Here is a 12779-nt window from a genome sequence, read left to right as displayed (position 1 = left end):
TCAGAGGCTTTTTAAAAACAGCATTGATTAGCATGAGGTTAGGTCCCCATCTTTACCACAGTCAATCAAGGTGAGCCCATGACATATTGCCACTTTCTAGTACACAAGCCATACATAGGTTTTGTGGTAATGATTTAAGGGAGCATGATTGCCTCCTTGTAAACAAGGTTTTATGTCCCTAATTAAGAGCAGCCACTCTTAACCAGCACACAGCTGACTTTTATAAGTATTTTTTTTAAAATCAAGATGTTGGGTTGTGAAATGCTGGTCCAGAAGGAAATGCAATCATAAAGCCAGTAAAGAGATACAGAGAGCCTACTACCTTTAAGAAGTTACATCAGGCCCCAGAGAAAAGTTAGCCACACTTAAGACCTGGTGCAATCCACGAAACCTGAGAACTGTGTTTTTTTTTTCTGGGGCACAGACACTGGGATGATCAATCAGAGAACACAAACTTCTAAAAAAGGCCTTGCTCTTCCCTACCACATGGGTCCATGAGTCGTGGCTGCTTGTACACAGCACATGATTCTGTTACAAACTGATTTCTCACTGTACTACTGGCTGGAAATGAAGACGCAAAAGTATCTAAAATGCTCATTAAGTATACTGCGGCCTCAGTATCCTTTGGGCAATACCTTTTGTGTAACAGATAACCAAGCTAGGAAAATGACAAATAAGAGTTAACAGGTATGCTGAGAATTTAATCAAGAACAGTTACTTGAACAAAACATTTTCAGTAGAGTTACAAGTATGCATACAGGCGTGCTAAATAATATAGCTCACCCATTAACTTTTTTTTTATCAAAACGAGATGCTCCCCAGGAGCAAGCATGGCAAAAGACTTGGGAGTTTGCTGTTCAGCTCCTATTGACAGGTGGTCTCCACTGCATGAACAGCATGTCCTGATGATGTGAATTGATGGTAACAACCATAATGGTGCTTTGGTCCTAGTTACAGTCTTAGATTGGTCCCATTCTTCCTTTTGGTCCACAGTATTTAAAAGAGCTGGAGTCCCCATCTTAGTCAGTCTTCTTCGCCGTCTTCCTGTAGTGCAGTACAGTTGCAAGCACCCACGTATTAAGAATCAGCATGACTATGAAGCGGACCAAAACTGGGGGGGAAGAGTGAAAGAGAAGGTGTTACTGTTATCTACCCACCATGTAATAACTATTTCTCTTCAACACACACACACAAAAATAATGAAATTGCCGCACACATACCATTGCTGGGTAATAAAATATTACCTGTTACATCATTTGTCGTCATTAAAGTTGTAAATATTCTTGCTGGAATTGAGAGAGAAATTGTAAGTCTACTTAAGAAAACAAACAAACAAAAACCCTAGTCAACGAGATAACTGGTTCACCCGACTGAAACATAACTTCACCAAAATTTTCAAGCTGAACCATTACTTCCCCTGATGAAAAATGTTTTTTTTTTTCTAACAGTACCAAATTTTTCTCTTTGAGCTCCTCAGATGTTCAGGCCTTGATATGCGGATGTCTGTCTCGTTCAGGACAGGCTTTTCTATCAAACGTTTCTCTAAACAAACCTAGTCATCTTGGCTTAAGCTTAATCTTCTGCCTGGTTTATTTCTGTAGAGCAGTGGTTCCTAACCTTGGATAACCCAAGAGCTCTTGGATTGCAATTCCATCAGCTGTGCTATCTGGGGTTTCTAGGAGCTGCAGTTATTCAAGGTTGGGAACTGTAACAGGCAGCATTGTCCAACTGTCCGTCACAGTTGGACAATGGATCATCAGCCATTGGGGTGACGGAGGGTAGGGCTGAAGGGGGAGGAGCTGGAAGAAAAAGGGGTGTGAAGGGAGAGAAAGATTGAGATCTGGGGTGTGAAAGAGCTTTTTTAGAGGCCTCCATAATCACTGCAGATGGAGACAGCAGCCATGAAATTAAAAGACGCCTGCTTCTTGGGAGGAAAGCGATAACAAACCTTGACAGCATCTTAAAAAGAAGATATCACCTTGCCAACAAAAGTCCGAATAGTCAAAGCTATGGTTTTTCCTGTCGTGATGTATGGAAGTGAGAGCTGGACCATAAAGAAAGCTGACCGCCGAAGAATTGATGCTTTTGAATTGTGGTGCTGGAGGAGGCTCTTGAGAGTCCCCTGGACTGCAAGGAGAACAAACCTATCAATTCTAAAGGAAATCAACCCTGAGTGCTCACTGGAAGGACAGATCCTGAAGCTGAGGCTCCAATACTTTGGCCATCTCATGAGAAGAGAGGACTCCCTGGAAAAGACCTTAATGTTGGGAAAGTGTGAAGGCAAGAGGAGAAGGGGACAACAGAGGATGAGATGGTTGGACAGTGTCATCGAAGCAACCAACATGAATCTGACCCAACTCCGGGAGGCAGTGGAAGATAGGAGGGCCTGGCGTGCTCTGGTCCATGGGGTCACGAAGAGTTGGACACGACTTAACGACTAAACGAACGAACGTGCCTAAGTAGTCAGTGAGGGAAAGTCAGTGATTTACACCTTGATTAGCTACCTGTGATTTACATATTTTATTTCGTGTACCAATAAACCTGTTTTGTTTTGAAGGAAACCTTTGTCCTTCTTAAATAGTCATTATAATTGGTGGCAGCGAGTGTGAAGTGGTGTGGTGGGCACTCTGAGAGGCCTGAGTTGGCAGTGACGTCAGAGTGGCCTGCTACCTTTACAGGAACCACTGGAGAAGAGAACAAGATGGCGTGTTTAGAAGCTCACAGGAACACCATGACTGCTATCTAAAGAGATCTCCTATCGGAGCTTCACACTCTGCAACAACATTTACAACCATTTCTTGTACTCAAATATGCATCAGGAGACGGGAGTCTCAAATGAACAGTTTTCTTTAAACAGAAAGGGGAGCAAGGAAAGAGAAAGAAGCTTGAGAGGTTGCTTACTTGCACAGGTATAGATGGCCAAACTCCAGGTTGTGGCACTCACTTGTCCAGAATCTTTTGTTTCCCAAAGATATCGGAGCTGAGCAAGTTTGCTTGCTGCACTAATGACAGTGCTCAAGTTCTGGAGAGAAGCAAGAGGTAAAGCACAGCTGTTACGATAAATGCGAGCCTAGTCAATGGGGTAGGGCCAGGGTGCAGCAAGAGAGCCCGCATCCTGCATGTAGAAGACTCCAAGGCAGCACTCTGCACCCATGGAGCTGCAGAAGTAGACTTGTCCACAAGGGCACACATTAAATACAGCCATTAAACTTAAAGACGCCACAACTTCTTTGCCTTCGTTATTTTTTATTTCTCTTTTGGTTTTGCCTGATAGGCTAGCACAGCTACCTTCAAAAAATCGGAAGTTATACTTTAGGAAAGCTAACTGGAACCTGCGTAAGGTGCTCAATCTACATATGCAAGACTCCTAAAGATATTCTAAAACTGGATTGACCAAGGACATGCTCATTCATCACAGGCAGTTTTCTTCTTTGTTCTTTCCCCACCAACAATGGGTATATCATATCAAGAATAACAAGTGCTGCAGAAAAAATAAAGCAGTTAAGACAGAATACACAGAACCATCAGAGACCTGTCTCATTCAGAAAACAGGCTTTTGGTCAATGCCATCCATGAGAAAACTTGTTTCCTCCTTTTCATCAGGTGACATTTAAGAGTGTCTCAGACTTTTGCCAGCTATACGGCAGTCCCTGTTAACACAGGTGTTACTGACCAGATGGGTATGTATGGTCTAGCTATGCAACTGGATATTCAGGATGCTGCAGTCCAGAAAAGCATTTTTTTTTCTATCCCTGCACCTTACTGCCAGTCATTGACAACTAGCTGTTAGAACCGCATTTACTTGATCCAACAAACAGATGGTAGCAATTTAAAGAAGGGCTTTGGGATATCTTTTATATTACTGTTTGCCGATGCTATATTTGGAAGGTAGAAGGCAACAGGGTTCAATCCCAGGTACTATGTCCTCTAACAATAAAGATTTCCTGACTAATCCCAAATTGTGTGGCCTACTGAAAGTTATTTTAGTACTAAGTGAATAACACTTGAATACATGCACCGGGCAGGGGTTAGATACATTATTCTTACCCAGGGAATATGGATATGTTTCCTTCCAACATCTAAAAGGCTGAATGTTCTCCACTTCTGTCCTCACTCTGACCTTCCTAAGGCTCATTTAAAAAACTGGCCCTCATGCTTTGCTCCTTAGTAATCACAGGAAGCGCACCAAACAAAAATCTAGATTTGTAATGTGGCACAGTGGCCAAAATCCTACTGATTTACACTTGTGTAAAAGAAACTGCCTAAATCTAAATCTGAACTGCTACTCAATAACAAGGTGCTGTTGCATTTCTGGGTGAATGCCCAAGCGTGCATACAGGTGTGTGACCAGGCATACAAGCAAAACTTTGTTAATAAAAGCAGCCATCTGTTGCCAAGACTTCTACGATGTCGTCGTTTAGTCGTGTCCGACTCTTCGTGACCCCATGGACCCGAGCAGGCCAGGCTCTCCTGTCTTCCACTGCCTCCCGTAGTTCTGTCAATTTCATGTTGGGAGCTTCGATGACACTGTCCAACCATCTCATCCTCTGTCGTCCCCCTTCTACTCTTGCTGTCTACGATGTCATTCTACACCTAATCCTGGAGAACTAGGTGATTTTAGATAAGACTAAACTACACTGGCCTAGACAACTATGTTAGCATCAAAGGGACTGTACCCTACTGGTGGTGTCAGACTAATGTTCTGGTATCCTAAAAGGGAGCCTTCACTATTGGGAAGTAACAGAGTCATCCTGCATCTTCACATAATACGTTCATCTGTTTCTGACAGGCAAAGGCTGAACATCTAAGGATTATTAAATGCAATTTTTATCCTTACTTCACACATTTTGCACCTTCTATGTGTTTCAGAATACTGTGAATTACATGAGTTTAATTTGTAACAAAGCAAGCAGATACCAAGATAAATCAATCTTGTTCTGCAGATGAGTATTGATTGCCAAGGAGGAAGAAAATACCCAGACTTACTCCCAAACTCAATAGCATCTCTGAGACCTATTACACTCTGCTTTTCCCATAGTCTTTTGAGCATCAAGCATGAAGCCTTTTTTTTAAAATTTTTTTGGCATACACAGCTAATGGGCTAAGTAAGTCCATCTTACGCAATTTTCCAAATTAGGACACAGAGCAGGGATGGGGAATGTGCAACCCTCCAGATGTTGCTCGGCAATGACTTTCATCAGTCCCAGCATAGCCAATGGTGAGAGGTGACTTGGAATTTCAGTTCAACAACATCTGGAGGGCCACATATCCCTTTACCTTGTTTCAAAGCCTTTTCTGCAACACTATACTGTGATGCATCTTAATACAGAAGGATAACAGAAGCAATCAACTTCTGGCTTTTTATGTCTCCTTTAGCATACAGTGAATGGTGGCCTTCCGGGAATACTAAATAAGAGTGTTTAGGCACAATTCTTTCCTCCATCCACTTACCATAGATAGGTCCAATAGCCATTTCTCCAGAGATAACAAGTACCATCCTGCTACAAATCTAATCTTCCAAGTTAAGTTACATACAGTAATGCTGATGGCAATTAGGTGAACATTGGGGCCTATATCCAATTGCTTGTCCCAACTAGAGCAGTACAGTTAATGCTTAATAATTCATTAACACTCACGTATATTCCACTGATCTGAAGAAATCTACTCCAGCTGCAACTTGTTATTTCTGGCATATTCTGTTTCTTATTTATTAAAGTTATTTATATCCTGCCTTTCTGGTTTAAAAACTGGGAATGTTTAAAGAATAAATTTACAGCAAGTAATGAGAAACTAAAATATAGGTTAAATGAAAGCAGCCAATAAGATTACTACAAACCATCTTTAAAGGAGGGAAGTAAATATAGAGATATGCAATCAACAGACCAAAGATCTGTTGAAAATATATTTTATGCATGTACATACTCATTTGGCAGCCAGGGAAAAAAAGGTATAGCATGGCTCTTCCATGGCAGAGCTTTCCATGAACATCATAACTGGAATGGGAAAAGCTTTACATGTTCTTGTCACTCATAACTCAGATAGGGATTAAGATTTAAAACCAAGTCCACTGAAGACATCAGAATCTCACAATGATCAACCTTGGTCCTAAGTTGTTTAGGGCTTTGAAAACAACAATCCACACTTCAAATGAGGTTTTGAAATGAACTAGCAGCCAATGCAACTGATGCATCAAATAAGTAATGTGGATCCAGATTTTCATTCCAGCTGCAGTTTGGTAGATAGTTTTCAGAAGCAACCATATGCAAGATGCTCTAAAGTAAATACAGTCTCAGTGTAACGTTCAACCATGCACACATACAGTACATATATTTTCACCAAAACAGAGTTAGCTGGTATACCAACCAAAGTTTGGCAAAAGACTGAAGGGTTCTATCTCCATCCTGATAATCTTATAGCAGTGCAACATCTGTTGCCAACAGCCAATTGTATCTGGTAGGCACAAGCTCAGCATCTGATTGATAGCATGGGTATAGAACTCTGATTCATCTGCATGTCATTAATACTGAACCCCAACCACTAGAAGACCTGTACAAGCATTTAACGTAGTTGAGGGAACAAGAGTAGTCAAAATGAAAAATATCAAATGGCACACAGATAAGCAAAAATCCTGCAGCAGCAGCACCATCTAGGACCAGCCCCTCACGAAGAGTCACTAACACCATGAAACAAACTTTTACCAAGCTATTAACGCAGCTGATCCAGAAGAACACCACAATCAATTCCATCAACAGCTACGAAGATGTACAGTCAAAGCAATGGATATATATCTCCTAGTCAGTTTCCAGTACAGATCATGCACTTGATGATCCAAAACTTGGACAAAAACCACTGAACTGGATCTAGATTCTAGATCATCATCATTACCAACGAATTCCTAGAGACAGAGGGCCACCATCCACGCAAACCATGTCCAAGAACAAATTACAGTGGTGCCCCGCTTGACAACGATAATCCGTTCCAGGAAAATTGCTGTTAAGTGAAATTGTCGTCAAGCAAAAAACAAAAACAACAAAAAAAACCCCAATGGAATGCACTGAAAACCAGCTAATGCATTCCAATGGGGAAATACCTCATTGTCCAGCAAAGATCGCCCATAGAGAACCGCCGATCAGCTGTTTAAAATCACTGTCTTCTGAAGCTTCTGTCTGAAAAACAGCCATTTTGCGAAGGGAAGCCATTTTGCAGAACCAGAAAAAACATCGTTTTGTGAACAAATGGTTCACGACGCAAGCACCTAATCGACACAAAGTGAAAAAACCCCATAGGAACCATCGTTTTGCATCCAACAGACTGGATGCCAAAACTCGTCCTCAAGCGATTTCGTCGTCAAGTGGGGTCATCGTCAAGCGGGGCACCACTGTATTAGAAACCAACCAGCAATTTCCCCAAACAGCAGGGCTGACCAATGCTTTCTTCAACAACAGCTTTATCACTCTACTTGCAAGCAGGCAAGCTTCTCTCCTCCCCGTAAAGAGATATTTACCACCCATCTGACTTTCACTCACCCTGAACTCACCTGGCTGCCTTTAATTCCTAAGCTGCAGGTATAACACTTTAATATAGTGGAAGATATTTGGACAAGAAAATGCGTACATCATATTAGAAATGTATACTAGGGGGAAAGTTGCTTAATTGCAGAAGATGTACATAAAAATAGCTAGAAATGCTGAATATATGGCGCTGAACAACAAATTAAAGGATACATCGCGGTGTAAGGCAAAGCATGCATCATTTTGCCACTGTAATGCAGAACAAAAAGCAAAAGAATGACATCTGAAACAAATAAACAAAAGAGATAATTACAACATGACTGGGGAAAAAACAATACATGAGGCAATAATGGAAGGGGAAGCAGTGTACTACCTTGCACAATGATGATGGGATATTCTATGTATGTTGGTAGAGGATAATTGTAGTAATTCATGTACCGCAGGCAAATAAAAAAGCTGAAAGGAAAGGCATAACTTCAATCACAATCTTATGCATGCTTGGAAGAATATGAGCTCTGCTTCAGATCAATGCACCCTAATAGACATGACAACCCCTGTCTAGTGAACAATGATTTATCAGACTAGGAACAAACTATGCTCCTGTGTGCCCCTTCCACATCCCTAGTTTCTTAAACCACAGTTTATTGTATCACTCAAGCTGCAAATTGTAGCATAAGCACAAATCAGGATCTGCTATTCTCTGGTGTGAGAAAGGGTCATTTATAGAAAAGGAGCCCGTGGGAGTAGAAGGCTGCAGAACGGAAACCCAACCAGGCTGGGGTTACTACTCCTGGAATCTAACCTAATCTAAACAGAGGAAGAAAGGTACTTTGTTGTCACTTCAATGCCACAACCCTCTAATACCTCACAGGGCTGACATCTCAAATAACACCACCCACAGCTGGGTGTGAACTATCTGCACAGGCTACACAATGGGATACTTTTTTGGCTCTGAATTATGCCCAAAACACCTGTGGCCCTAGTGCTGTGCCAAAAGAGTGGAGCTGCTCTAAAAAATTGCAGAATGGATCGCTCCAAGTCAAAATGTGTGGATGCCAAACAGCACCAAAAGCAATCCCAATACAGTGGACCCTCGACTTGCAGACAGCTCGACTTACAGACTTTTCAAGTTACAGACTTCTCTGGCTGCAAAATTTAGATTCGACTTGCAGCCGGAGAATCGACTTACAGACCAGAAAAAACCCAAAACGGAACAAAAATAGAATAAAAACCGCTGGTTATGGGATTAATCGGTTTTCAATGCATTGTAGGTCAATGGAGATTCGACCTACAGACTTTTCGACTTGCAGCCACCATTCCAATACGGATTAATTCCTTAAGTAGAGGGTCCACTGTAGTGAGCTATATAGCCACCTGAACCCACCTTAAACCTCAAGCCGCGATCCACCAGCATGGGACTTTCTGTGATGTTTAGTTTTGGGTTGTTTTTGTTGTTGTTGTTGTTTTTTGGGCAGCCCCAGCGCCTTAGGGGTTTGCTCTGTTTATTTTTGGGATTAATCGCGTTCCCATGTATTCCTATTTATTTATTTATTTATTTATTTATTTATTTATTTATTTATTTATTTATTTATTTATTTATTTATTTATTTATTTATTTATTTGATTTTTACCCCGCCCCTCTAGACCATGTCTACTCGGGGCGGCTTACAAAATAAAACAAAACAGTATAAAAATATATAAAATCATAAAATTACATATTTCATAAATGGTGCTTCAATTTACGGCCATTTCGAGTTATGTCCATCTTCTGGAGCGGATTATGGTCGTAAGTCGAGGCACCACTGTAATTCAGTAGAGTCTGCTTCTGAGGAAAGATCTTTAAGACAACATTACACATCATTTGTCTGTCACAACAGCTTTCATTCAAGAGCACACAGGCCTATTTCCATTTATAGATTTCTAAACCTGCTCCTAATCTGGATTCCCTAACAGCAATGTTGGTTAACAAACTCTGCCTATTTCAAATGATGGCTTGTTAGATTCAAGTCCAAAACCTTGACTTGTCTGTGGCTTGTTTTTCTAGCTGTGCAACTGAGAATAAAAGGGCAGCAGGAGAGAAACAAGAGCAAAAATGGGAGAGGGGGAGGGATCTGTATGTTGTTTTAGTGTCTGAGGGACAAATCAGGGCTTAGGTAATATAAACCATGGTTATCTGCAGGAGCCGGCAAGTGTGGACCTCTGGAGGTTTTTGACATACAACTCCCATCAGTCCTAGCCAGCACAGTTCAGCTCTCTTCCAATTTAGAGAACATCACCCACACGATCACATGGCATCCGCTGTGCATGTGACCAAGCCAAGGGTTTCTGAAGTACAGTATCTGCAAAGCAGAGAGGGAAAGCGAAAGAAGACTGCTTGCCAGTTACACTCGGTCTATTACGACCAACAGACACAGGCCTACAGAAACAGTCAGCCTGCCTCTTTTCTAAAAGCAAACATAGCAGCACATATGTGTATAAGACTCCAGTAACAGAGGGTCCCTCAATCAAAAAAGAAAAGTACGACTCATTCATCAGCCACACAAGGCCTTGTAAAGGTCCAGGAGCATGCACTGGCTACCTAGCAAAACGTCCTGTTTCCCCAGAACACGGTCTTTGATTTTATTCATGATACACCTTTGATCAAGGTTTTGTTTTTCATTTGAATGTTGTTCCTGTGGGCTGTCCTGGCCACTTTTTTGGGGGGGGGGGCACAACAGTAAGGCAGACAATAAGGAAACTGAGGTTAAAATGTGCCATTCATCACCTCTCTTCTAGATCTAGGCCCCCAGTGCTTCATTTCTGCATGGCCTTCTCTTCCATGGTATAAGGGCTATGAAGCGTTGAACTAAGATACTCTGTTTCCCAGAAAATAAGACCTAACCTGAAAATAAACCCTAGTATGATTTTTCAGGATGTAAATTAATGTTCATAATAAATCTCTCCAACATTTCGGCCACATTGGGCAAAGCAGAAGCTCGTACATATTAAGGCACAAGTGGCCAGGAAACCTCTTTGGCTTGTGATCAGTCAAAATCCTACTGGATCTCCACACGGGGCCAGCAGGAATCAGAGCAGTTGCCAGGTGCCGGGCACAGAGTGGGTGAGGGCATCATCTGGCGCGCAAAGGGCTGTGCCAAAGCATCCCCTGGATCAGCCCCTTCAACCACTGAGACTCCCCTGGTGCGCCTAAACATCCAACAAGATTGTGGCCATGGGTTCTCCAGCTCAGCTGCTCCACAGGGTTGTTAGATGGGGATGAAGGGAGAAGAGGAGGAGGAGAGGGAGGCTTCAGCTCAGTGGGGGGGGGGGGGGGGAGACAAGATATAGAAATGCAGTTATAGAGATTGAGATCTGAGAATGCGAAATAATCCTCAAGTAAGTCACCACCCACAGCCGGGGGGGGGGGCTGCAGCCCCCAAACCCCTGGAAGGGCACAGATGCCCATCCCTGCCCCAAGGCCTGCCCCCGACCCCTGGACTCCCACCTGTCCCTCCCCACAGAAGGAAGCGGCCCACCCAGCTCCCTTCCTTCCTTCCTTCCTTCCCGAAGCCCAAGAGGGGACGCGAACCACCCCCACCACCCTCCCGGGCGGGAAGGCTGGCCTCACCCGCTCAGCTCCAGGACCAGGCTGCCCAGGCTGACGCCTCGGGCCGACCGGGCTCCCACCAAGGCGGCCAGCTGCGGCACCTTCAGCAGCAGGCACGCCACGATCGTGCTCCCGTTGGCCAGCGTCAGCGCCAGCCCGCTCGGCTCCCCGCCCGGCTCCATGGCGCTCACTCGCCTGCCTTCCCGACTCTCCGGGCGCTCCTTCCGCGGCGCCTCCGCGAAGGAAAGCCCGCCCCGGGGGACGGAGAAGGAGCCGCCGCCGCCGAGGGGAAAAGGGCCTGCTGGGCGAGAGGGGCGGGGAAGGGTTGGCGTCTCCTCCTCCCCTGGATGCACGTGTGAAGGCGAGTCCCCGGGACGAGCGTTCCCCCGCCGGGCCTGAGGCCTTGTCTGTGCACGCGCGTGTGTGTCCCTGGCAAAAATGAAGGGATATAAAATAAAAGCGTTAGCCCCTCTTTGGGGGCAGGGTGCTCTTAGGAGCGTAACATTTGGAAGAGGCGGGGGCTTGAGCCGCAGCTCCTCCAAACCCGAGCCGGATTTTTTTGGGGGGGGGGAAGGTGCTGATAAGTGAGAAAGCAAACTACAGTACTGCTGCCACGCGTCGTTAGGCCTTCGTACTCCTCCTCACGCCTGGCGCTTTCCCGAAGAGAGGCGGGTGGAGTAGTGTTGCCTTCCTGGCGGTTTGAAGGCTCAATGCCATCGGCCGCCCGAGGCCGACCTGGCTCCCTTCCACAGGCCGGTAATCCATCCCAAGAGTGCAAAGCAGATGGGGACGGTGGGGGACAGGGCAATAATAATAATAATAATAATAATAATAATAATAATAATAATAATAATAATAATAATAATAATAATAATAATAATAATAATAATAATAATAATAATAATAATAGGGTTTATATCCCACCACGTAAGGAATGACCAGGTTCTTCAAGAAAAGGATGATGGACATCTGAGTACAGCCCTAAAGCCTGAGGACAGGCTTTAGCTTGTGGATATCCCGAATGGCCCTTTAACAAGGCAATGTTCCGACCCAGGAGGACAGTGGAGCAGTCTGAGACCCAGAGCCGACAGAAGAACCTGGTAATTCCTTACATGGCGGGTTTGTCTGAAAAACTCAAAAAGATTTTTGAGGTAAACACCACATACCCGTGCACTTCAAACACACTAAGGTAGAGACTCGTCCACCAAAAAGACTGGACGCCAAAACACAACAGGAGCAATATAGTGTATGTGGTCCAATGCCAAGAGGAGTGTTCGGAGCTCTACATTGGAGACACCAAATAGCCACTAAACAGGAGAATGGCCCAGCACAGGAGGGGCAATGGCTCAGGGCCACAATCCGCAGTGGTCCTTCGTTTGAACGATAGAAGACCCTCATTTGATGACCAAGATGTACCCATTTTGGTTTGAGAGAGGGGTCAGGGAGGACATACATGTGCATATAGAAAATGCCTCACTCAACAGGGGTGGAGGCCTTAGATATAAACTCTCTCCTGTTTACCATGCTGCCCTTTCATCCATCCCCAGAAAGATCAGGACCACAACCACCAGAAAGACTGTTAGTGACCCATGACAATGGGTGGAGAAGGACTTCAGAGGTGGGATTATCCCTCACCCCCCCATCCTTTGTCCATCTAATGAGCCTATTCAGACCAGAGGGAA

The 12779-nt window shown here is 44.0% G+C and overlaps 1 protein-coding gene across 1 annotated transcript; it reads right to left on the bottom strand.

Moving 5' to 3' along the window:
• Nucleotides 1-680: 680 nt before the first annotated feature.
• On the bottom strand, nt 681-11408 carry SLC66A3 (solute carrier family 66 member 3). The gene is made up of 7 exons (XM_020802323.3): nt 11119-11408; nt 7885-7967; nt 7725-7794; nt 5452-5509; nt 2902-3022; nt 1245-1286; nt 681-1111 (listed from the first exon to the last, which is right to left on the bottom strand). Exons 1-7 carry the CDS (start codon nt 11277-11279, stop codon nt 1020-1022), a joined length of 627 nt encoding a protein of 208 aa, XP_020657982.2. The 5' UTR covers nt 11280-11408; the 3' UTR covers nt 681-1019.
• Between the last annotated feature and the right edge of the window lie 1371 nt (nt 11409-12779).

The sequence above is a fragment of the Pogona vitticeps genome, chromosome 1 (assembly GCF_051106095.1).
Source record: "Pogona vitticeps strain Pit_001003342236 chromosome 1, PviZW2.1, whole genome shotgun sequence".
NCBI lineage: Eukaryota > Metazoa > Chordata > Lepidosauria > Squamata > Agamidae > Pogona > Pogona vitticeps.
The sequence above is the reverse complement of the archived record's forward strand: the minus strand, read 5'-3'. Positions and strand labels throughout refer to the sequence as shown.

Excerpts from the sequence above, each read along its gene's own strand:
- SLC66A3 (XM_020802323.3), bottom strand. The coding sequence starts at position 11,279 with ATGGAGCCGGGCGGGGAGCCGAGCGGGCTGGCGCTGACGCTGGCCAAC. Across the intron at positions 5,510-7,724 it reads GCTTTGCCTTACACCGCGAT|ATTTGTAGCAGGATGGTACT; the intron begins GTATCCTTTAAT and ends TTGGAAGATTAG. Across the intron at positions 3,023-5,451 it reads GGCTATTGGACCTATCTATG|AACTTGAGCACTGTCATTAG; the intron begins GTAAGTGGATGG and ends GCTTCTCTCCAG.